A 25,955-nucleotide genomic window follows, 5' to 3' on the forward strand; every position below is an offset into this window, starting at 1 on the left:
TTTCCAGACGCCTCCTAAATCAGAGACTGCGGTCCTCACCCACACCCACTTTCGCCTGGGAGATCTTAATTCAGTCAGTCTGCCCTGAGGCATGGTTGACTTAAAATCATTCCTCTTGATTCTGACCCATGCCAGGGTCCAGGGCTCTTGACTATTTTCTCTCTGTGGTTTTGTTCATCACTTTCCTTCCATGGTAAATGTCGGCTTTTCTTGCTTTCTTGTTACATTCCTTCAATGTAACAAGCCCTATTTTACCTTCTTCACGAGGACTTATCTAATCTATTCAAAATATGTAATTGCTTTCTTTCTATATTGAAGAAATAACAAGCTTCTTTTACATTATGTGTCTTTTGACCTGTAAGCAGCACACTTGCCAGCAGTCTGTAATATAGAGTCACTCAATAAAAGGCATTAGGTTGTAGAATACTTTGACATTCTTAAAGTGGTCAAGCATGAGTGCCTTTTTCCCCCCTAATTGAACCATGAATTTCCAGTCAAAGGGTACAGTAGATATAATTCCAAGATCGTGCTAAATTAACATATACTAATCATGCTAAGTAGGAGAAAGGGATGTTGAACATCATTATTATTTTGAGCAACAGATATTAAAATAGTTCAACAGTAGATGGGTTCCTTCAACACTCACCCTGTAAGGGGCTTTAGAGTATCAGTAAATCTAAAGGGATTCCTCGTGGAACTGTCCTGTTTCATGAAGCCCTAAAATGTGATTCAGTTGGAAACCGTGGTTAGGAGAGCATTGTTTACTAGTTACCCTGACTAAAAGCAATTTCTGATTTTTCAAGTATTTTACAAGGGAGTGATTTTTTTCTTTTTAACTTTTTTATAGTTCTCTAAGTTATCTTCTTGTTAAATATATATAGTCTATACAGTGAGGATTGAAATTATTTTGTTGCTATTATTTAATTAGTACTTGATACAGAATTAGTTTTACTAGCAAAAAAACAGGGTGAACATTTCACACAGCGCATTTAGAAGTACATGGATAACTTGTTAATCTCTTGCCTTTGAAAGTGGAGGCTGAGGCTAAGTAAATAGTAAGCTTTTATATACTTGGTGCTGGGTATTTGTTTATGTAGAACATGTTTGGATTTCTTGTAGATGAAATAATAAAAAGGGGTATACTAAAACAGAAATAAAATTTTCTGTGCTTATTCAAGTTTTACTAATTGGAAAACAGTTGATATAATTCATTTTTCACTTTTTATAAGCCATAAGTTTATTGTGGCTTTACAAACTACCCTGTTCTTTCTCTGAATTCACAGAATTGTAAAGTTGACCCTTCAAAGCTTTGAGAACCTAAGTCAAATTTTCTTCAGAAAATGTTGCCTTTAATCCCAGCACTTGGGAGGCAGAGGCAGGCGGATCTCTATGAGTTCGAGACCAGCCTGGTCTACAAGAGCTAGTTCCAGGACAGGCTCCAAAGCTACAGAGAAACTCTGTCTTGAAAAGCCAAACAAAACAAAACAAAACAAAACAAAAAGCCCTAAAAATATTTGGTGTTAAATGTACTTTTCAGTCATTCATAGAAAATGAACATCCTCCTTAGCAAGAAGTTGAAAGATAAATTGTTGGATAGCATTTTGAAGCTGTCAAATAAATAAGAGGTAAGGCTTCAGAGCTGTTTGTAGATCAACAGAGAGCAGTGGTGCCTAGCAAACCTCTGGGAGTGCTGTAGAAAGGAATGCTCTGCGGGGGTCTGTGAGGGCCATCATGTGGGCTCCTCTGAGCCTTACAGTGACCACATGCTTCTGTTTTAGTCCTCTACGCGATGGACAAAAGGGAGCCACGAGGCTATTTGGTTTGACTACATACCTATTAAGGGGTAGATAAGAAATTTCAGGTCTTTAATGCCAACTTACTCTCCCAAAAGAATATTTAAAAGACAAATGAGCTTTTGGAAGACCACCTTAAAAGATCAACACAGACAGTGGCAACAGCGCTCATAAAGGAAAAAGACATTGGAACCAATCCTCATCTACTGAGTGTATAATGGAACCAAAAGAAATGTATTTATCCACAAAACACTGACTCTTGGAAGTAAAAACGATACACAACCTCATGACCCTGCTATTTCTTTATTTGAACCCAACTTTTATTTTTATGCCTAGAAAAATACAGGGAGGTGTTTAGGATGAACGTGCTAGCAATTTTCTACGTTTAGTGATAGTAACATAGTCCCAAAAGCAAGCACAATTATTCTGTGTGTTTTTCTTAAGTTTTATTCAGCAATAAGACCATAATTTTTCATATTTAAGGAAGTATGAAAAATTTGTCGAGTTTCAAAAGCTGAATACATGTAGCGTTTGATCAAGGCACATACAAGACTGGCCAAAGGGCGTACAATGCACTTTGGTTTTTTTGTTGTTGTTGAAAAAAAAAGTCATGGCAACAAAAAAGTGGTATGGTTTTTAAACAAGTTATAGCTCACAATTCAGTAGGAAGCTGTAAAGGAATGTTACATTACACGTCCATTATGTAATATCTGGAAACCCGTGGCAGTAATGGGCAGTATTCTCCACCATTGTGAAAGTAAATTGAATATTTATGTACAGTGGTAAAGCATCTCGTATAAGCCAGATCTAAATTTGATTTCTAGTGTTTATTTTCCTTTGAAATTCTCACTTAAAGTACTACTTTCTCTGGATCGCCCCGAGGAATTACTGATGGTTACACTACCTTCTTAACTATGCAGACAATTTTTCTTAGACATCCCTTTGTAATAAAAACATCATAAACACGAACAATTCTGTGTTTAGGATTCATTTTTCAAGAGTCTAGATGGTACAGGCAAAAATCAAGATGCAGTTCTAGTATATGCATTGATTACACTACACAAGTCTAAGTTGTCATGGTTTTATAAGTGCACATCCCCCCTGCTCTTGCGTCATTGTTCCTGTGAAGTCCATTATTCTTGACGCTCTGCTGACAGTGGCTTTAGCAGCCGACTTCACATTGCTCTTATATGTCAGCTGTTGTATTCAGTTCGGAAAATATGCTTAACTTTCCTAAGGATATTTAATTTGCCTAGGGGAAAATGAGATGTGCAGCAAGTTTGATATTGCCCATTATGTCACATATTTTGATTTATTGAATACCACTGGGATAATACAAATTTAATCGTTGGAACATTATTTCATAACTAGCTTTTGAAATTTATTTTCTCATTCAGCCAGGTTTCTTTTTTACATTGTATTAATACCAAAGTGAAAAACGGCCTGTGCTTATACTACAAGGATCTCATGTGAACGCAGTCCTGATTGTTCAACACAGCAAGAAAATTCACTTTCACAGTCAACAAGTCATCTTACTCAGTAGAACACAAAGTAAATGGTTTATAACTTCAATATCTGCAAGGAAAATACAGTACAAATTACTAAAAAATACTAAAATATAGAATTGTGTTCAGGCATCTCCACTACATCAACCGCAGCAGCAACCTGAAATCTGAAACTTTTAATAAAAAGTTCTTAAATATAAATTATATGGCAAATGTACAGTACATTGCTTTTCTCAGTCTCTTTTCCAGTGTTTTGCAGTAGAACGGAGTTCCCGCCATCACCTTTCTTAGGTTTAAAAACCCTAAAGCAGTCTGGCGTGGGGCGTCCTGCATCATGAGTGCGAGTGGTCCGAGTCTGGGATTCCACTGTCTCTGTAGCTTCGGTTACTACTGCTCTCACTGTGGTTGTTTTTGTACAGATTCATCCCATTCGGAGGAAAAATGGTGTGTATTACAAACTCCTCCTTGGAGATGGGTTCATTGCTTATGGGGAGCATCTGAAAAGAAGTTTCCCTGATTTCCAGGATGGAGTTGTCCTTCTTAGTGCCAGCTTCTGCATAGTCGTCCTTTCTTCTCCTTCCTTTGCTGTACGCACAGTTCCGCGAGAACAGCGACCCATTCCTATGCACATACCAACACACCAGAGCCAGGAGGGCGATGGTTACCAGGGCCACAGCCCCACCAATGATGGCCGCCAATGGTAAATTCGAATTTTTGTAAGGTTCTTTCTCTTGCTCTCGATTGAGGGTGGTTGTGGGGTTGTACATTCGAAGAGGGGCAGTTTCAGTCTCAATACAAACAGGGGTTTCATCAAACAGGTAAAGGTTACTGGTTTCCATGGGAACCATGCATACTCTATAGGGCGAGTCAGGTTCTAGGGCTGTGACCAAGTATTCGCTGCGGTCTCCTGTTACTATTGTTTCTGTTATAGATCCAAACGCTGGGCTGTGGCCCAGTTTAAGCCAGCTGAGTCGCAGAGCAGTCATAGGCAGAGCGAGTCTCCAGGAGATATGGATTGTGTCAGAGGTGACAGACTTCACAGTAATTAAAATTGTTTTTCGTGCGGGGCTGCCTGTAGTTCTCTGATCCTTAAAGAGCTTGGGGTTTTTAATGTCTGGCTGTTTGGTCACAGGAGCTGGCCACTGTCCTTGAGCGGGATATGCTGTGTTAGGTATTGCAGTGGTGATCTGAATGGTGCTCCCAATCCCACTGTCTTTACAATCAAACAGGTCCGCACTGAGGTCCTTGATAGCCATCCCACGAACCTTTTCTGGAGCTTGGCACATGAGTCCACGCACGTTGACCTTCACGGGTAGTGACTGTAACCAGTCCCGTACCCATTTCATCTTGCATCCACAATACCAGGGGTTGTTGCGAAGAATCAGTTGCGTTATATTGTCCAAATCATCAAAGATACCCTGAGGTAAATTGCTTAGGTTATTATTGGACATATCAAGTCGATACAGCTGCCTTAAATAGGAAAAAGCATGTGGGGGTACCCGGTTGATGTGGTTGTCTTGAAGGTAAAGCTTCCTCAGGCTTGTACCCGGAAGGTTCACAGGTGCGGCTGTCAAGGAATTCCGCACCAGAGACAGTTCTGTTAAGTTTACTAAATTGAAGAAAACTTTGTCACCCAAACCGTGGTTGTTCAACAAGTTTCCATCTAAAACCAGACGTTTCAGGCTTGTGAGACCGTGAAGTGACGGTGAAGAGATAGTTGATATGCGATTGTCATCGAGGCGTAACTCTTCTATAGTCCTGGGCAAGCCCCCGGGGATTGTGCTGAGGTGGTTGCGGGACAGAAAAAGCAGTCGCAGATAGTTGCTGTCTCGAAATGCTCCCTCTTCGATGCTCACCGCAGAAACAGAGTTATCATCCAAGTGTAACTCTTCCAGGTACGGAATTTTCGAAAGTGAATCATACGTGATAGTTCTGATGTTATTCTCTTGCAAATGTAACTCTTTCACGTACTTTGGAAGGTTGGTAGGAAATTCATCTAAACTGTTGTGGTATAGGTATATTCTTTGTACTTTCAGCAAGTTTTTCAAATCGGAAGGGATCCCAACATTGTTTATTTGATTGTTCTGAAGGTAGAGTGTTGTAGCATCCTCTGGAATTCCCGTTGGAATGGATGTCAGAGAGCGATCGTTACAGTAGATGAAACCCGCATCACAGCGACACACAGATGGACAGGATTTAGCCATAACTGACAGAGGTGCCACTTGGAAGAACAGTCCAATTTTAGTCCCGATGAGGAAGAGGCTCCAGGCTGGACTGATCATGGTCAGCAGTGTTGAGGTCTTTATAGCAGGTAGCTTCTGTTACTACAACAGAGTAAGAAATGATAGAAAATAATTAGGCCAGAATACTGAAGTGTCTTAAGAACAGATGTGGATATGGAAATCATCAATAGCAAATTTCAATATTTTAATTTTCAGAGAGGAGCATGCCAGGAATTCATTGCTGTCTATAAACAAACACACTCATATAATTTATTTACCTTGAGTATCTCTAGAATGTAAATTTACAACTATCATGTTTAAATCCATTTTATCTAAAATTTTAAATATAATTAAATAATCAAAAATATTTTAAATTTTAATTTATATCAGATTCATCGAGTCATGAAGATGATCAAATTTCTAACTTTTTAATATTCATAGAAACTGACTTAGAGGAATATAATTTGTTATAACTAAATATAACATATATGCCAGTGATTTCAGTCTCCTTTGGCAAATGATCATAAAAGTATAGAAATGTGTAATCTATGCTTACACTCTTCTGCAATAATAGGCTACACACACCCCGAGTTCTTTAGTCTCAGTAAAGCTAAGCATTTTCTTTGGTTATTAATAGTTTTTAAACATTAATATTAAATATTGTTTAAAAGGCATTTCTGAAAAAAAAGAGTAGGAAAGAATACTTTAGGGAAAGAGTGGTACAGCTCAAGTGTCCAGCTGGTGTGTGTGGACAGTTCCATTCCCTGCTTACCTTTCTTTGTCTCAGTCCCTACTGCGTTACAGTTCGTACTGCGTGTCCAGGTTTTGTTGTTTTCAGCCTCACCACGTGTTTTAACGCTGCACTTCTCTGTCTTTAAATTCTAAGCTAGAATGGTTCAGGTTTCCCCGTGGGCTGGAGACTTACAGGTTTATGTGGATATACTGTGTGTTGTTCCCTTCTCCACCTCTAGGTATTACTCAGCCTTTATAACTTTAGGCACGAAAATAAAATAGCTTAATGCTTTTTCCTACCTTATTGAACGATGTTATGTAATTTTACGTCCAATGCACACATGTTACTTTCTTGGTGAGGAGCTAGGACTTTAAAACTCTTTAGTCCTTGGAAATGTTCTTCACTGCTTATTCAAGTAATTCTATGCCGCACACAGCTCCGGGTCAGGCTTGCTGCTGCCAATGAACATTCCAGCTGTGGTTCAGCATGGTGGGCAAGCTCATTAAAGTAGGGGCCAGAAACAACTCAGCTTCCGGTTACTATGTAGGACACATGACGTCCTAATTTTTTTTTTCCTCTCTGATAGTTTCAATGTGGTGGCTCCTTTGTGTGGCTTAAGTCCCTCAGTGGAAACTGCCCTCTTTGAAATTCTTACTGGCTCTTCTGTGCAATGTGGTCAGAGATAGGAACTTCAGATCCTCATGAAGAAAGCCATGCATGATGCTAAGACCTGTGCAGTAATGGGTTTTCCAGGCAGTTACCCCCTCCCTTTACTCTCCTCCAGGATTATCCAAGTATAAACTCTGTACGGTAGCTACATCCTGCGGGGTGGTTACCTGCTATGAAAGAGCTATTTCTTCTTCTACTTCTTGCTGCTTTCTCAGAAATTCTGTTTCAGTCACGTTTCACGGGGATGGGTGGAGTCTCTTTTAAGAAGCAAGGGAAACAACGCAAACAGTCTTCATGGAAAGAGAAGGAAGCACACTGAATTTCCTTTGTATTTCTCTTCCTGAAAATAGGCCAGGATTGAGCACCTCCTGTGAAAGGGGGAGGGGGAAGTAATACTATTAACAGTGAAAATTAACCCACTAGAGAACTTTCCTAGTGGTTTAACAGCAATTATTTCTTTTAAGCAACACATCTTTCATCATAACAGCTGGTGGAAGTGGTAGACTGCCCTCTTTGTGTTTGTGTTTCCCACTTAACTATATAAATTAAGTTGGAGCCAAAGATGAGATTGTCATCCTACTGATAGCTCCCATAGCTAAGTGTTTCTTAGTGTCACACTGAATCAAACACAGGGCAAAATTTCACTTAAGAAGCAGTAAGACACTTTCAAATAAATTCAGGCTAATGTGTTAGAATACACTTTTAGATGCCCTGGTATACAATGTTTTAAAAGAAGGACATGCCAAAGACAGGAAATAATGGTGAAGGTTTTGATGGAAACACTGTGATGTCTCTGTACTTTCTGAGCATGTTTTTACAAATCGCACTATCTACCATTTAAATTGTCAGAAACACATTGCATTAGAGCTCTTCTCTTCATTTGCTCAGTGCCCAGTTTGGTGCTTCCCTCTTCCTAGCTAAAGAATGTGGGCACTCTCACCTTCCTACATGACTCTCCTGTAGCTGGAAATTTTAGGACATGTGTTCTTGTTCATTTGGGAGCATAGATGTTCAAGTCACAGTTAGGACTTTTAAACCATGCTTTTAAAAAGGGAATACTACTGCAAGTTCCTCTTAATATTTTGAACTTCAAAAAAAATATTGTATTGTAAATAGGAAGGTCATTGTTTTGTTCCATCTCTGTACATTGGTCATTTAGTTAGAATGACAACATGAGGTATCTTTTTTTCTCGGTTTAAACACAAACATGCTGACCCCCACAATGTGTAGTTTTCATTTCCACAGAAAAACTCTAGACTTAATTGAAAAGACCAGTAATTGAGCTGTTGATAACTTTGCCTGTTATCCGACAGGGCATTCGTGAGGAATTTGAGGAGGCTGCACAAGGGGATAAGTGTGGCATGCATTGCTCAGCATCTTCCTTATATAAAGAACATTTGGATACATGGGGATATTTGACCATGAGATTCAGGACTGAAGGAATCATTTGCTTCTCTGCCAGTTACTACCTAGTATCCAACAAGGATAGCATCTGTTCCAGAATTTACTGAGAGTGTATATTAACCAAGGCCACAATTCATGTTTCTATCGTTTGTTGCAAAAGTCTCATTTCTTTTAGTTTGTCACTAGACACAAATGCTATCATAGATTATATTAATAATAAACAATGTTGAAAATGGCAAATACATGCTTTTTTTTCCCACAAATTTAAGCAACCTGAAAATAGCAGATGGCGAGTGGAGAAAGCAGACTCATGAATACAGCAAAGAGCCTGCAGAGGGAAGTTCAAATGGTTTGTGTTTAATGCGAGGGCTTTCACATTATTGCTGGATTTCAATGGCATATTTGCTTATAAAATGTTGCCTTCTAAGTGTGTGAGTGTGGGAAAACCAAGCTGCCAAAATTATAACTATAAGGTTACTTTTGCTGTAAATGTTTTCTAGCCTTGAAAATGATCCAACATATAAAATAATGTTATTTTAAGTCAAGGAGAAAATAGCTTCAGTTAAGTTGCATTAGAAACTAATTTAAAACTGCTATGAAAATCACAAGTGAGAACCTGTATGAAATGACCAATTGTCAAGCAGTTCTTATGTTCCAGGGGCAGTAAGGCAAGGAATACTTCAGAGGACAGATGATGAATCTACTGAATGGGATCTGAAAATGGCTGGTTGTTCTGAGTCAGGACAAACCACAGTGTGACGTTTATAAGGACTGGGAATAAAATAGCTGTAGTAGCTGCTTTAAAAAGAAGAAGAAAATAAAAAAGAAAGAAATCTCACATTTTTTTTTAACCAAACCAGGCTTTAAATAATATATGTTTTGATTCTCTTTTTTTTTAACCTGAGATGGAAAAATATAGTAATGTGAAAACACAGATTAATTCTGTTTACCTGGTTTACACTTAGGAATTTGCTATCACTGGTGTTGGATATACAAACTCAACATCCACTGTTCATACTAATGTTCAATGTGAATTGACAGAAAACCTTCAGCCTCATTAAATCACGAGAAGAACTCACTTCTCCCCAGATTTCATGAAAACTAAAAGCAAAAGCATAAACTCATCTGTTTTCTTAGAAAATCTAGTCTTACAAATGGACACTCATACAGTTCCTCTCACTTGCCCCTGCCGCTTTCAGGTCAAAACTGTTCAGCTCACGCTTGGCTGCATTTTATATGAATTTATACCCTCTTCATATTTCAAGTTGTAGTGCTAAATAGGGATTTTTGGCATAATTAAAGTCATAATGGTTTCTGTATTAGAAGCAATCCAACTCCCGTACCTACACTTGGTTTCTGAGCTGCATCCCCATAGTCACAGACATTGACCATGGAGCTGAACGTGAATGATGAAAAGCAAAATGACCAGCACTGCCAATGGGCACCATGGCCAGTGCTTCAGCCCTGGCTTCAGATCCTTCTGTGTGTCTGGGCTTGAAAAAGGCCATTGCTTCTAAACAGAAAGCAGTCGGTGCTCTAGAAAAACATTGCTACTGGGGTAACGGGAGATAACGTAAATGGGGCTCTGATACTTAGAGATGTGTTCTAAAAGTATTGTTAATGGCATCATTACAGATGTAACACTTAAACCCCAGCTACAGGAAAAGCATGCTCACCTTACCGGTGAAGTCGATTTCCAAATCATCTTTCGATTGTTTCTTTTCAAAATTAAAAAAAAATAATAATGATTTATAACCCCAACCCAGCTAAAGTATCTAATTTTTCCTAATATATCAAAGAAAGTACATGAATAGGTAAAGATGCTATTCTTTGGAGATACTTTATGAAAACTAATACATATTAATAAGTTGTTTCTCAATAAGACACTGACTTTTAAGTAAAACCAAGAACTTGATGCAATGCACATGTTTACAGGATTTCTTCTATCGGAGAAAGCATTTGAATGAGGAGGTATTTCTTAGATTTTTAAGGATGTAATTTAGCTTAAAGTGAGGCATGTGATGATAAACGAACTTCCCAAACCTTGGGTTTGCTACCTTTTATTCAAGTTGCTTTTGATTTAACTTGTTTGACCAGTACCCTCTGAAGAAAATCTACGTCAAGTTAATGTGAGATTTGAGTTCTGATTTATTGGTTTGCCTCACAGAAGTGATTTCTTAAAGGGCAGAAACTTTTTTTAAAATATTAATTTTAAAAGTAAGATGGCATTTACAATTCACAATCAAAGTTGGCTGCATTATTTGAAGTAAAACCCTGATATTGGAAAGATACGTGTGCTTCAGCAAGCCTGTCCATGTTTGAGAGTGTTTCTGGCTAAACTAAAATGGACACACGCAGCATCTTGCATGTTAGGGAAGTCATTTATTCATGAAGGTGAAAATTGCTCACCTCATGAGCAACCTGTGAATTGCAACGACTCTGCAGCGAGAAACAGCATTTCAAGCGAGCTGGATACATGGTGAAACTGGAAAACTGGACTCCATCAGGTTAGTGAAGAGTGACAGTGAAATGCTTCCTACACATCCTGTCTGGTAGTTACATTTTCCACCACCATCGGATTTCAGGAAGGTCCCAATTCCTTTGTTTAACGCAGGCAAGCCGAAGGCCCTCGCCCTCTCCCTCTGAGACTCCTAAAGTCTGCAGGCTTTGCTGAGAGGCGGGGAAGCAAGCATGCCTTTTCACACTTGGTTTTGTCCAGACTCCTTTTCTGACACGAGGAAGGTTTTGTTTCGTTTATACAAAACAGAGGATAAAAAAGTTCCAAAGCAGAAAAGGATTTCCCCACCAAGTTTGTTATAAATGAATCTTAGTCCTGCCTTTGCTTCATTTAGTTTGTGTGTAAAGGGAAATGAAGCATCTTTAAGACAAAAAAAAGATGGGGTGTTCCCTTTTATCACACCACAGGCTCTTCCTTTCACGATATTCACGCCAGACTAAATGAATCAGAGACCTAAGACCCAGATGAAGGAGGGGACAACTGAGAGTGGCGCTGAGTGGCCCAGGGCTGGAGGCCCAGGGTGTGCTTCAAATTTGTGCTGACGTTTGTGTAGCTGTACTGGAAAGTATGCCTGCCTGTATTACACCAGAAACACTGACACTGCAAGCCTAACATTTCGCTTCCAGGGTGCGAGTCCAACCTGCTTTACCTTCCTAGCCTTTAAATTGCCATGCGCTAGTTGGGCAACTCTTTCTTTGAGTCGACGGTGTGACAGTCTCTCTTCTGGTTAGGGAGACCATCTAAAATCATAAAACACATTGCTTCTTCATGTCTGCCTGAGATATTTATTGATTTAAACTAGATGAAGAGGAGGAAAACCAACAACACATAAAGCTGATTAATCCACACTTTAGAAAGTGGTGCTTAACCAGACGTGGTCTGCGGGTGTTCTCTTCAAAGTTGCCACGGCAACTTGTGCACGTGAAGCGAAAGAACAAAAGCTGTCATTGTCTCATCAAGTGAAAGCAATTTTTGCTCTCCTCCTTTGAGTGAACTAATACCTGGAAAGAGCTGCTCATACATTCCTGACACTTGATTTTGAGGTGGGAAACAGACTGTGCAAAGCAAAGGCACGTTACCTATTGACTAAATGATATTTCATGCATTTCTCCTTAACATCTATTCCGTGGATTCTTGCTAATGGATAAAACTTAAGCCCTGAAAGGTCCCCCTTCTGAAGTATAAGGTGGCCTTCAAAACTGTCTATATCATTGTGATGTTTAGACAAATTTAGTTACGTTGATCTGCATTTCGAAAGTGCTTTGTGAAAGGAATATACCTAATTTGTTTTTTAAAAGGAAAGGTCCTTTCCCGGAAAACAATTTGCTAACCAACCATCTCTTGGTTGGAAATCGGTTTGTTGACGTTTGGAAAACATGTAACGGTGGCATGTTAGAAGAAGCCAAGAAACATCCCTTTTCTGCTCTGAGGAGAGAATGCCGTTCTGAGCGCCGATATTGCTGAGAGATTTACTGTTGAGTTTTGCCCGCTGGGGGGTGGTACACTCTACCAGAACACTGCTTGCAGAAGCCGCAAGTCAGATGTTGGCTGCTGCTGGCCAGTCTTTCCCTGGTTTAATTACAACAAAGCCTCCCGTTGAGAACAGTGAAGGCCTCTGGGGCAAAAGGTGGGGGTGGGCGGGATGGGGAGCTGGGAGAGAAGGGGGAGGAGTTAAGGCTTTTGAAAATTCACGGAATCCTATTTCCCTCCCTGACTTCATTTATGGTGCTTCTCATTTGACACGAAACAACTATTTATAATGCCTTTTTACAGAATCGGTATGAATAAGAGAACGTAGAAAGGGTTTATTCAGAATTTTTAAGTTAGCTTTAGGTTTGTTTTGCCATTAATCACGTTCTTTGTTGTGCAGCCCACCCACCTTTAAAAGGGAAGAGGGCTGAGACCAACTGAAATGGCAACTCTCAACTAAATATTATTTAAATGACCAGATTTAATTCAGCATTCATATGAACATAAGCCGATCGTAACTAAAGTACAAGAAAGAAACATTCATATAATATTAAAATAAGGCGTATACCTTCCTTCAGCCACTAATATCTGTTGGGTTTTAAATTGTTCAAAATAACCAAGATAGAGAGAGGAGAAAGCCTTGGGATGTGTGGCCAAGAAAAGCACAGGGGAAAATCTGCATTGCTTGCGCTTGCATGTTTAAAGCTGCTAATTGTATTTTTCATCTGGAGGGACTGAACGTTCATTAGGGTCTTGTGTCCCTAGGCAGGAGACGCTGAGTATAATTGGAGTTTCTATTTGATTGGGCAATATAGCCAGAGAAGAAACTGGGGTAAAGATAATTAATAGCTCTCTAACAAAGTCTGACAGCCACAAGATTTCAACCAAATCTATTTCACACCGCTTCATTTAGCTCTGAAAAGTTTTGATAGAATCGGAGACTCCTTAATTAACACTTGAAAGCAAAAGAAACATAGCTTCTATTAGCTGCCACATTTAGTTATGACAAATTTTCTGTTTTGTTTTGTAACCTTTTTAAATTTTTCTAAAAACTTTATTTGCTGCCCAGTTATATATTTCATAAACATTAAAGTCAGGAATTGTTTAATTGGGCATTCAAACCTAACCAGAATCAATTTTAAAAGGGATGTGCAGAGAAACAAAAAGTCCAATTAATAACCAATCAATGCTACTATTGGAATACCCTATTAATAAATTCATCATGTTTATTCATTTGCTAATATCTTTTCTGACCCTTGGGAGTTCTCTATTAGAAGAATATAGTGATTTTTTTAAAAAAATTTAAACACATGCACTGACATTTTTAACCCTTTTCTTCATTTTAGGGTGACAAATATGTAATTGTATGTATGTATGTATATCCATATACACATATATTTGAAGCTAAGTTGTATAACCAATCTTTGCACAGTCATAACACACTATGATTGCTAATATTTTCGTAATAATATTTTTGTTATACTTTTAAAGGATTCATTTCTTCACTCATTTTCAAAGAGATGGGTGTCAGTCACCTGTCAATGTGAGTCAAGCTCAAGTGATTCTAGCCTGAGAGTGGACAGGTTCATCCTTTTCTGTTTACGCTGGTCAGGGAATTCTCATGCAGTTAGGGATGAATGAAGGAATCGCTACAGCTAAAGCACTTTTCATGGCTTTAATCATGTTATTGCATCCTAATCACATAGCCAACGTGTGCATTTTGAGGCATAGATTTACTGAGAACAGTTAAAATAACTAATTATTAAAACCATTTGATTTTCTCATTGAGAATTGCCCACATTTTCAATTTCCTTTTAAGTCTAAACGAATAAGCCCCCCTCCCAATGTGGAGAAAAGATGGGCCTGTTGCACTCTTTACCTTTATGCAACCATTTTGTTTCAGACATAATTTATGAAAAACACCTTATTTTTCAGCAGATACCTTTTGGAAGCTTTATAGTCTAGATGCATTTGTTTCGATATAAGATTTCCCACAGTGAGCTGCAAGTGAAGGGCCACTCAGCCTTTGGCATTTGACGATGACTCTAGGCTTTGCTCCCCGGCTACCCTCACTGCATACATCAAGCACCGGCTTCCAGGGTGATCTTTGTTAGCTTTTCTGAGTGGACTTACCCAGTTACTATGCTGGTCACATTCTACACTTGCCCAAGCGATGGACTGATTTTGGCATTCTCCTAGACTGGGAATATGGTTTGGCCAGAGACTCTGAGTTGAATTTACTAGTTGAGATTCCCGAGCCTGAAATGCCCGAAGGAGCTGTGGCAGGATAAGCGGTGCAAGCTTTCAGATCTAGGTGTAGCTGTTAATCCTCCACGGAGGCATCTTGTTCTCTCCCAGGGCAGCTTGCTGGCTGGGAGCAAGATGTATGCTTTCCATGTACTGCGTACTCATGGGTTGAGGGATTATCGATTTTCTTTCACAGTTATAAGAACAGCGATTGGTGATCATACCACACATACGGTACACACCAAGTTAGCGACCTTTCGCTTTTGTAGAGGAGAAGAAAAAAATCTGCCTCCTACTCTATCTCAAACACTCAACTTTCCAGCTTCCAGTTTTCCGTAAAGCTTCGTGCCGATAGCAATTGCTTAAAACAGAGGGGAGCTATTTATTATTATTCTTAACGCTATAAGGTTGTAAGAAACTTCTCACATTTGGCTATTTAGGCAGACTTTCCCTAGCTGGCTTGCACGCACATCTTTGCTAGTCTTGCTGACGGAGCAAAGGTGGCTACTTGGATTCCTCATGGAACCCAGTAAGTCATTTCTTTCTAGAGAGTAACAGCGAGCGAAGTTTCTGAGACAATGATAATAAGAAAAAAAAGCATAGAAAACACTTACCAAAAAGACGGGGGGAAAAGCAGTCCTTTATACCCTGCTGCTACAGCTGTAATTCCATAGCCCGTGAGTTGAAGTAAAAATCCTCCCCCGTCTGCGGAGCGCGGCATCCAGTGCACACAAAGCCAGAGCAGCTGCAGCCTAAGCCGGTCCCGCTTCAGATCACTCCTGTGCTGAGGACTGCGCGCGAGAGCTTCCAGTTGACTGCGCGCAGCCCACCTCCAAGTCTGAAGTTTAAAGCTTCACCTCGCAGTGGTTGAGGAAGGGGGTGATGTCATAGGTGGGCAGGACTTAGCCCGGCTCTTGTTCAGTGAGGTAACTGGATAATCAGACAGATGAGCTTTGCCAACGCTAGAGGGGGTGAGAGAAGCCGAAATGAGCCGTCCAGCTTGCCAAAGCCGAGATGCCATTTGGTTTGTAGGCAGCCCCTCAGACTCTAAGCATACCCGAAAGTTTACTACGACTAGGTAGTGGTAGCACACTGAGAAAAAGACACACGACACGCGTGCGAGAAGGATATTTGCAAGATCACAATAGAGGAACAGGTGTCTCCTGTCCAAGCCATCTGTACTGAAGATGAGTTAATAGAAGCCAGCTTATTTTCATTATGCTACAGGAGTGTTAGACCTATGGAGAATAGAGGATGGCAATCCCAACTGATGGTTATTTTTGATTTAAATGGATGGCAACCTGGTTCAAATGATGATTTACATACAGGAAAGGTAATGGGGATAGGAGAAAGATAAAAATATTGAAGAAAGCAGTCTTCCTGGGAAGTAGAAAGGGTTTCTTCTCATATGAAAGTTTACATAAGGAAGCAGGTTTTTCATCTACTACTAGAGACCACTTATGTGTGTGCCTAAGTGCACACCTCTACTTTAGAACTAAGTTGATATAATTACTTATATTTAAGAGAGTTCCCTAAAATATAAAGGTTTAAGACTAACTAGAATCTTTTTCTTACGCTCTTTGCTACCATGAAGATCGGTTCAGTCACCATCATCTTAGAATATCTGTTAGAGATGGTTTTTCCAGGATTAAAGTATTTTAACTTGAGTGCCGGAATAAATATTGACAGTTGCAAGACACTGAGATTTCTTGGCCTCGTTAACGGGGTTTTAAGACTGTAATTTCCAGGTATACCTTTGTCATCAGTTTTCTGATGTTTGGTCAACAGCTACTTTGGACTTTGCATTTCCCCCTAAGGCAATGGATTTAAATGAAGGGTCTTGTTTCTATATTTACTCAAATGGCCATTTCCTTTAATGTCTTTATTTGCTTGATTCTTACAAGCTTATGACTTTATGCATTCTGGGAAATTTTCTGTTTGTCTCTGAAGGCTAGTTGTCTGTCTCAGGAGTGTGTTGATATTCCCTTATAAGCTTCATTTAGTTTATATGTGTGTCTGGCAGCTGTTTGACCTTTGGCATTCCCCTCCAAGCATGGGTGCTGTCTGAGTGGAAGGTGAAGGGAACCCCTGACAAGAGATGCCCTGACACCTATTGTTCTACGATTGCTCTTTCTCTTTGGCTGACTTGTGAGGACTGACCCAGAGGTTGAAAGTAGGACTTTTAGCATTTTAGCATTCATTGAAAAGCCAGTTTCTGAGAAGGGTTAGGTTAGTGCAGGTTAAGCTCAGAGGTGGCTGCTGCATATTTTTTTTGGAGAAAAGGAAAGTAGGAGAGTTACTGATAACCTCTCAGGAATAGATGGGTTGTTTTCAGTTATTGCAAATCAAACACCTGGATTAAATTATTTCTTGAAATAGTTCTTTCTAGAAGCCATTTTCAGATGAGAGTTGATTCTATTTAAAAAGGAAATTTTTGCCTGACCAAATTCCTGTGGGCTTATATCCATATTTAATCAGTTCTGTCTACATTCAGCTGCCTGAAAGGCTTCAACAAGAAAGAAAGATAAATGGGCAGTTTGGGTTCTAGGTGTCTAAAGGAAAGCAGGCTGGCCTGGGAGCTCGGTGCTCTGGGATTTCATTCCCTAGGCGGCCATTTGTCATATGACCTCACATTACCTGCTCTGCGCTTTGCTTTCATCTCCTGGGAAATAAAGGAAGCAAGAATTTATTGAATACCAATTACGTATTCTGCAACCCCCCCCAAAGCTGTGAATTAAAATGCAGCAGCATGCAAGAGATTGTCAAGAATGTAACTCTAAAGGCAAGTCTTAATAGAACCTTCCTTGTCATCTTCCCTTTTACAAACATATATGCTCTTTTTAAATTTAAATTACATGTTCTTGTTTGTATGTGGGGGTTAGGAGAATACATACATACACACACACACACACACACACACACACACACACACACACACGTTATGATGTGTGGAGATCAGAAAGCAATTTACAGGAATCATTTTTTTGCTTCCACCATGTAAATGCCAGAGTCCAAACTCTAGTCTTCAGGCTTAGCATTCTCACAGGTGCTAGATATATACACTGTGGTGCAAGCACAAAGGTGGGTGGGTGTGTCCAATTCCTGCTATTCCCAGACCCCTGAAACTGCTAGTTTCAGGTGAACTTACTTTGTCCCCTGCTCACGTGACTACTTTGTGCACCACTCTAGCAAGGTTAAAATGTCGAGAGTTAGTTCAGATTGCTTCCCTACTATGTATCCTAAAGGAGACTAAAGTGATGGTTGTCCTGTTGAAGGAGGGGGAGACTAAGCAGCTTTCCCTATGATACCCTGTAGGCTGTGACGTGAAGGGCGGGACTGGAGTCTCACAGCAGGACGGACTCAAAGTATGTGTGTAGTGTGGAGGGCAGCTGAGGCTAAACAACTGGGCTTCCGCGTCTTCGGTTGATATGGGCTCTGCCACATGACTACAGACAAATCACTTAATGTTTCTGAGTTTATTAGCTCAGAGCATGACTCATAGTAGCTGCCTAGCAAAGTCATAGCTGCTCTTACTAAGATGGGGGCATTTGGGCACGTGGGAGAAAGAAGTGTTATTCAGTGTTGATAGGACGAGGCCAATAACGTGGTTTTTACAGGTTTCACATTTCTCTTGGAGTTGTTCTGTATGCAGAGTGCCATGCCAAGCTAATGGGAGCGCAGTGGAGGCAGAAGATTGGTTCCTGTCTTCTTACATCACAGGAATTCGTGTTCCCAGGATCTAAAATTCTAGTTGAGCCCTACAAGACCTTTTGGGTGAAAGATATTTGTTGTTACTTTGCACTTCCTTCTGTTTTGTAAGTTGGTCCACAAATCTAAAATTGTTCCTGAGAAGATGTGTTTCAGAAAGGAAACCACCAGACTGGAAATGGACCGCTTGGATAACATCCTAGGTTTAGAGAGGCCGGGCACAGTTGCAACTTGCCCCATCAAGAGTTTGTTTTTCTGTGTGAGAAGAGGTATTCCCTGGTCAAAATTAGGGGACATTACATTTGGAATCAGGTTTTCTGGGCTCTTCCATTTTCTTGTGTATTCAGGTGGAAAAATAAAAAGTGCCCGCACCCTCTTGCAGATCACTTTTACACAGGGATCATTCCATCCAGGTCTCCTAACTTGCCTATACCTAGGCTATCTTCCTAATCACAGAGCCTCATTGGCTGCCTTGTAAAAGACTCTGCTATTGTAGATGATCCCAAACCACCTTTGCCTGTGATATTTTGAGATTAAATCTTAGGGACACATCAAAGTTTATTTAGGTTAGAAACATTGCTGATGATCATCCGTCCCTTGAGGCTAGCAATGAGAATAAAATCTTTACAGTTCTAGGGGGAAGAAAAGACTTTGGTATGGCAAGCATCTTGACCTGCTATCACTTGAGACTCTCTGGATTGCAAGTCCCTGAAAGCCTAGCTGTAGTGCCCAATCAACAGCTGGAATGGATGGACTTAAGTAATAACTTCCACCATACCAAATCGCTTCAGGTAGAGCTTGGAGAGTCACTTGTCAGCAATGATGCAGTTTCTTCTGCTCTCTCTTCTGGCTTTTCCAGTGTCAGCATACTCCTTAAGCTATATACACTGGGCCTTTGGGAGCCCCAGCTTTCACCCGGTGTGCATATTCCTTCCATTCTCCATTAGCACAGTGTTCAAAGGGAGGGGAAGCCTCTTCCTCGAAGCTCCCGCGCTCCCATTTGTTTAAACTTGACTAGAGTCTCACTCCAGAGCTGTGTATAAGAATGGGGAGACAAGCTGGTGAACTGCTCTCCCTCTAGGAGTGGGAAACCCTTTTAAAAACAGAGAGGCACAGCCCAAAGAAAACAGAGGTCTTTAGGTTGGTGATTTGGCGTACTGAAATTTGAAACTTGGGCATGTTTTATAAATATATAGATTTGAAGCTACTCTTTCTCTCTTTTTTCCCCCAGAGTTTCTGTTAAAGTTGCCAAAATATCTTTGAAGGATTTTTCTGTTTGTAGACCCTTGAGTCTATCTCACTTTTCTTTTTTTCTGTCAACAGGTAGTGATGCATGTCAGGGCACATCATTGCTGCATCTAAGCATGAGCCTCTGCACTGTTAATAAAAGATAGAGTGCACATTCAGCTCTCTGGAATTCTGTGAAGTCAGGCCAGATGCTTAACGCACCAGTTAGAAACTCTACCACATCTTCTTGGACAACTCCACCGAGTATTAGAGAAATAATTAGATTTTAGCAGGTCACAGATGCCATAGAATACTAAAAAGGGTTTTAAAAATGTTATATTAAACAGGTCTTCCATTCTGATATTTACCTTTTAGTCAACACATAGAATGTGCCTTAAAAACAATATATATTCCTCTTAACTATATTTCCAAAACATTTTGCATTGGAGTGAGATCTTTTATTACAGGACTTGAGACAGTAATCAAAGCAAAATGTGAGTGCCTATTTCCTTGCTCCCCTCCCCACACCTTGCTGATCCCTGCCCCCAAATTAGAGGGCTGTACTCATGAGATTAAGAGAAAGATAATGAAGGTGGGGCAGGAGAGTAAAAGAAATATTCAAAATGTTCTTTATTGTTCCCCAGCAAAGGAAGGAGGAAATGTGATTCAGTAGATAGTAGTTGCTTGCCCACAGCACAGGGTGAGGCAGCTGGCTAGAGAGAGGGGGAAAGGTCTCATTTTCTTCCCTACTTAGGGCCTTCCTGAATGGCTATGCAGATGGCATGGTGTGGGATCCTAGCTTTGGGGGGACCCTGCCTTTGACATCTTTTCACTTTCCCGGGGTCATCCTTTGTACTTTCTTTTAAAATGGAAAAACAAAACAAACAAACAAAAACGGAGACTTTGAAATGGACCTCTAAGACAGCAGAGACTGGGAGCAAGCTAGGCAGACTCATTCTGGTGGTGAGGCTTTCCTTTTGGCCCTAGGGAAAGTGCTTTAGCTTTCTGAGCCTCCTCTCACGTACCCAGACAGGCCCCACAAAAACTTGCTGTTATGGACTTCCAAAAACTGATAAAGGTCCACTGTTAAACTCAAGAACCTGGTGTACTGAGAGAGCTGAAACCCATGTTGAGATGCTTTTCATCCTCATAGGAATGAGTGGGGTCTGGATAGTTTCAAATCAAAGAACTCATTGATGTTAAACTGAGCTATAAGCTTTCCCATTTTATCTTTGGGAATAAAATAATTTGAGCAATGTTTCTCACGGTTTTTGTCTTGAGCCTTCAGATCTAGAAAGAAAGACTGTCCTTGAGACTTACTTACAAACCAGAGGACCAAATCTTTATCTCTGTCAATGATTGGTTTAGCAAACTAGATAGCACACAGAGGGCCAGCCCCAAACCTTGTGACTCCATATAGTCTGCCACTGTTGCTCTAATCTGGACGGAAGTCGGCACAGTTTGCAAACCATCCCATTGTTTCCCTATTTCTAACATTTGGGTGCTGATTTTGAGAACACAAGCTTTCTCAATTGCCAAATTTTCCTGTTTCTGCAGTGCTTGAGATTGCCTCCTTTTAGAGAGTTTTGCTTTCCTGGAGTCAAGATTCCTTAGGTTAAGTAAATGTAGTGTTGAAAGAAACACGTCTGAAGTCGAATTAAGGGCTATATCTGCCTGCATCTCTTTATCAATGACGAAACCTCTCCCCAGCACTGTCTAGAAAGCAGATTGATTACAACAGAGCTTTCCTTCTCGATGAACCGCACTGGTGGTATGAACGAGTGTTCACACAAAGTTTGAAAGATACAGTGTCTTCCGCTCACTCGATTTCATGTAATTCAGTGTTCCACAATGCCATCTATTATAAATAACAGTAAACTAAGAATTCAGTCATGTTTACCACGGGCAGTTTTGCTGTGACATAAAAACACTTCAGTATTTGAGCACCATTCATGGCATGGCTGCCACAAATTTATTAGACTTGTTTCGCTCATCGTGAGGTCATTAGTTCTCAATTTGAAAACTTTAAAAATTTACTAGTTAAGTTTCTATTTCTTTTTTAACATTAAATTGTATTATTGCTGCATATTCACAAAGAGTCTTTAGGATTCCTGTGCTTGGAAACTAAGTTCTGGATTGACAAGTTTTAAGTGTGTATCTCACCAACATTCACATATGTTGTAATGGACTTTCATTCTTACTTCAAATGTTTGAAAACTTCAGACTGGAAAAATGCTTCTTTTTAAACTTATTAAATTTCATTTGGGAAAATTTTGAGGTGCTTCCTAATGGGTTTTATATTCTCACGTTTACACAGAAGAAACATGCAATTCAGAGTCACTTTGGATACAGTCCTGGGTCGTCTTCAGGGGCCCAAGCAACAGACATCATTGGAAAGTGCTTGCATGCAACTCTGCCTTCCTCGTCCTCCCCAGGGCAAGTCAGAAATCAGTTTAGCAGCTTGCATCTTCTGTTGCCTTGCCAGGAATTAGGACAGGCCAATACTGTATACAAGCTATACATTTGATGCTCGGGATCTTGGGCTGACAGCGGCTTTTTTTTTCTGTTTGTTTGTTTGCAAACTACTTTAAAAGTGAGATTTAGAATATTTAGCTGTTTACTTTATCTAGAATTTAGGTACTATACAACTTTGGTTAATGGCATTCATTACTCATATACAGTAATTATGCAATAAAATAACTTGTTGTTATTTTAGTTACAAACTATCTTTTTTTATATTTCAGAGAAGTTACAGCTGACTATTTTGCATCTTGTATGCATCAGTAGAGTTTTCTAACAAAGCAGAACTATCCTTTCTGGTAGAAAGTAGAAAGAAATGATCAGAAACCAAAGTAATTGTAAGGAACTTTTAAGTCATCTTTGCATCCTCTTGACTATTTTTACTCAAAGGTTTATGTTTCTTTACAGAGATATGGCCATTGCATGGAAAGGAAATAACATAGAAAGTTAAGAGAATGACTCCCCTATGTAACTCAGACTCTGGCCAGTGATGTGGTTCAGTGGGTAAGGACACTTGCCCTTAAAAGTCTGACAGATAGGTTTGATTCCCAGGACCCACGTGGTGGAAGGAGACAGAAGACCCCTGCAAGCTGTCCTCTGACCAAAATTAAATAAAGTGAACAAAAACTCTGACTTGCTTTTTATTGGATTTATTTTATTTAGATTTTAAAAGAAACAAAATACATCATAAAATATTATAATCTCAATATATTTGGGAAAAAGAAATATTTATGTGTCCAAGATCCAGTTTAAATAGTAAAGAATACAGCACTACAAAATATATATGCCTGCCTGTAGTTGCTCTCCATGCCCCTGTAGACTTCCTAGTCGTTTGTGTTCTCCAATGTGGATTTGAAACTCTCCTCTTTGCTTCTCGCTGCTGCTCCAGAAGCTCTTTATGCTAAGGGAAGACCTCCTGGTAGCTACTTCCACCTCCTTCTGAAGGGAATGTCTTGCTAACAATTGCCCAGAAGATGCAGATCTAAGCAGTGTTATGTGAATGCTAGCAATAATTTTAAAGTGTGTTTTTTTCTCTCTCTCTCTGTGTGTGTGTGGGGGGGGGGGGCAATATCTATGACTCTAAGCCAAACAACTATTCTTACACATTTTTTTTTAAAATGTATGTTCTTTTTCTAATTCACTAGCATTTTCTTTGCTTAGGTTGGTTTTATTGCCATCTACTAAATCTCTGAATTTCCTATAAATGGGTGGTGGATTTTATCTAATTTCCTAGTTGGAGAATGGTCCACAGAAATTTAGAGTAAAAAGTTTTGGGAGGGAAGGGAAGAAGAGAGGAGGGGAGGGGAGTGGAAGGCAGGGGAGGGGAGGGGAGGAGAGGGGGAGGGAACAAAAGGGAAAAGGAGAGGGGGGGAGAAGAGAGGGGAGGGGAGAGGGGAAGGGAAGGGAAGAGAAGGGAAGGAAAGGGAAGGGAAAAGAGGAAGAGGAACCCTTCTTCTGTGTGCTCTGGGTCAGCTTTTCAATAAAATTTTATTGCCGATAAAGCCATGTGTCAAAAATCTAGTCATTTCCATTGAAATTCATTATCCAAAGACTTGATAACTAACTTTCTGAAGTTGTTTCACCTATTAAACATTGATTGTAGGCAGTCACTAAGCCATCCCATGACAACTAGCTAAACAAACTTTCAAAGAATCCCAAAGCAAAGACACAGAAATCTGTTGTTGGTTTGTGGCTAAGGTCAACAATGACGTGACCAAGGTACTCTCATTTGAAGTGAGACTGAGAACAGCTCAGGAGGGAAAGCCCCTGAAGAGATAGAAAAGAGAAAGTCAGAGAATCCAAAGTAGCAAGCAGTGAACCACCCTGATGTGAGAAGAGCCTTGGTGGCATGAGCAAACAAGGAAGAAAAAGGGAATTTCTCAAGAATGTCGGCAACATTTGTTCCCGACACCATTCAGGTAATGAATTTTGGAAGAAGATAAGAGAGAGTAAGAAACCATAAAGGTCAATGGGAAGATGATGGTGGTTTATAGATTTAGACAAAATGATAATGTCAGTGTAGCAAGATGAGTTTCCCAATAATTATAGCCATGTGATCAGAGTGGTGGAAAGCTAAGAGTAAACTCAATTAGCAGTGTCTCAGTGAAGAGGACTTAGGGCACATAGACATGGAGCTGAGTTCTTGCTTCAAAGTATTTAGGAATACGACCCAACACAGCTCAGATTCTTTTTAGGGAAAAAGTTAAGTCTTTCCCAAAGCAGCTAGTTTACAGGCGATCTGGGATCCCCAAGTCGTTAATCAGCTCTGCGCCCAGGAATGCCTCTACTGAGAAATGGCCTGCTGTCCATGGAAAGGAGGCTCTTTGTTTTAGGCGGGTGGAAGCTGCCACTTGTCGAGAAAGCCATAATTAAGCCTTGGCTACTAACCGGAGTACATGCATGAGGACGTGTGTCACAGCCAAATCACCTGCTGGTCCTGGAGTATGGGGCAGCTTTCGGGGACTTCTGCTTTGTGTCCAGATTAACATCTTGTCTAACATTCCAGCGTCAACAGAGTCAACAGAATTGACAAAATACAAAGCCAGACAAATGTATAGATCTTAGATCAAAGAATAAAAACGCTGTGATATAAGGGTTTGTCTCAACCTCTGTCAGAAAGTACACGAGAGCAAATGTTAAAAAGAAAGCTGTACTCATTAGGAGTACAATTCTGTTTACATTTAGCTCTTCTGAATTTCATTCTTCCCTTCCATTTTCTTTTCAATGATGAACATCCTTCATTAGCAGACAAAAACATGTTTTCTTAACTCACTATTTTTAAAAAGCCAACTATCCTTTAATTTCAAGGGCTGATTCTTTTGGGGATATTCCCGAATTGTAGCTTTCCCTTCAATAGTTGTAATAAAATTAAATGACATGTTTTAAGAGAAGAGGCATAGTGCTTTTGACGTTCAGGAGCTATAAAGACTTTAAAAATGAATTGGCCCTACTCTTTACATTGTACTTATTTCAGTCAACTCTATATTCACTCTGAATTTCACTGCTAAATGATACTTCCATGGTGGGAAGTTGGAAAATGATCATAATAAGAGACAAACAGGGGATGTAATCTTACTTTCCTCGATCTAGGATCCTTTTACAACGTATCCCTGTATAATAAGTGTTTCAAGTATGTTAGTATTGGTAATTACCCATTAGGAATGAATAAAATTTACTATTTCTCCATAATTAAAGTCTTCTTTAATGAAATGCAGGATTCTGTTCTTAGCACCATTCCTTCGTAAGTCTCCCGCGGCACTGACGATAGTCCCATGGTCATGTCTGAAAATTCAAGTTCTGGGCTTTAGCTCCTTTAAAACATTATTTTTTAAAAAAAACTGTTTTCACTACTCCTCTGTCTGTCTTTGTGTCCTTCTTGCATGTGAATGCAAGTGCCTGGAAGGCCAGAAATGGGTGTCAGACCGCTGGAGTTGGGGTGCTAGGCATTCCGAGAGGCTGACAGGGTGCCGGAAGCTGAACTCCAGTCCTCAGCAAGAGTAGCTCCCTGAGCTTTCCATCACTGAGCCATCCCTCCTGACTCAAGAGAGCGCAGTTCTGGAAAGTATATTCCAAAGTTGTTTTCTTTCTTTTAGATTGTTCTTAACTGTGAGTAGCGGTGGGATTCAAAGTAGCTTAAAGACATTTTATTAAAGAGTCGCTCTAGGTTTGGCTAATCCCCTGGCCTAGTGATTTGCTTTGCTTGAGGTAAACCAGCTTCCTCTGAAGAAACAACGCACTAAACAATAGGCAGAGATGCAGTGTCTCTGTGTGGTTTTTGAATGGCAGGGAAACTTTCCCTGCTAACTTTGCTGATCAGACTTTCCTTCCTATCTTCTGGCTAACTCTGGGTCATGCACCAATGCCCAGGTTGAGTTAGTTGGTGACTGGCTGGCTGATGGGCCAGCTTCCCAGGAAGAATGTCAGCACTAGACTAGGAGG

General features: G+C 40.1%; 2 protein-coding genes across 10 annotated transcripts in view; one reads left to right on the top strand and one right to left on the bottom strand.

Moving 5' to 3' along the window:
* Macrod2 (mono-ADP ribosylhydrolase 2) overlaps positions 1-25,955 on the top strand; it is a 1,861,794-nt gene that overhangs the window by 257,981 nt on the left and 1,577,858 nt on the right. The window lies entirely within an intron of this gene.
* Flrt3 (fibronectin leucine rich transmembrane protein 3) lies at positions 2,082-15,448 on the bottom strand. Of its 2 annotated transcripts, none has more exons than XM_075962321.1 (3): positions 15,176-15,448; positions 7,090-7,290; positions 2,082-5,622 (listed from the first exon to the last, which is right to left on the bottom strand). In XM_075962321.1, the coding sequence occupies exon 3, from the start codon at positions 5,578-5,580 to the stop codon at positions 3,631-3,633; it is 1,950 nt and encodes a 649-aa protein (XP_075818436.1). In that variant the 5' UTR covers positions 5,581-5,622; positions 7,090-7,290; positions 15,176-15,448; the 3' UTR covers positions 2,082-3,630. The 2 variants fall into 2 exon arrangements, with proteins under 2 accessions (XP_075818436.1, XP_075818437.1); XM_075962322.1 differs by having other exon boundaries at positions 6,553-7,290; positions 15,176-15,401.

The sequence above is a fragment of the Microtus pennsylvanicus genome, chromosome 2, assembly GCF_037038515.1.
Source record: "Microtus pennsylvanicus isolate mMicPen1 chromosome 2, mMicPen1.hap1, whole genome shotgun sequence".
NCBI classification, from domain to species: domain Eukaryota; kingdom Metazoa; phylum Chordata; class Mammalia; order Rodentia; family Cricetidae; genus Microtus; species Microtus pennsylvanicus.

Excerpts from the sequence above, each read along its gene's own strand:
- Flrt3 (XM_075962321.1), bottom strand. The coding sequence starts at position 5,580 with ATGATCAGTCCAGCCTGGAGCCTCTTCCTCATCGGGACTAAAATTGGA.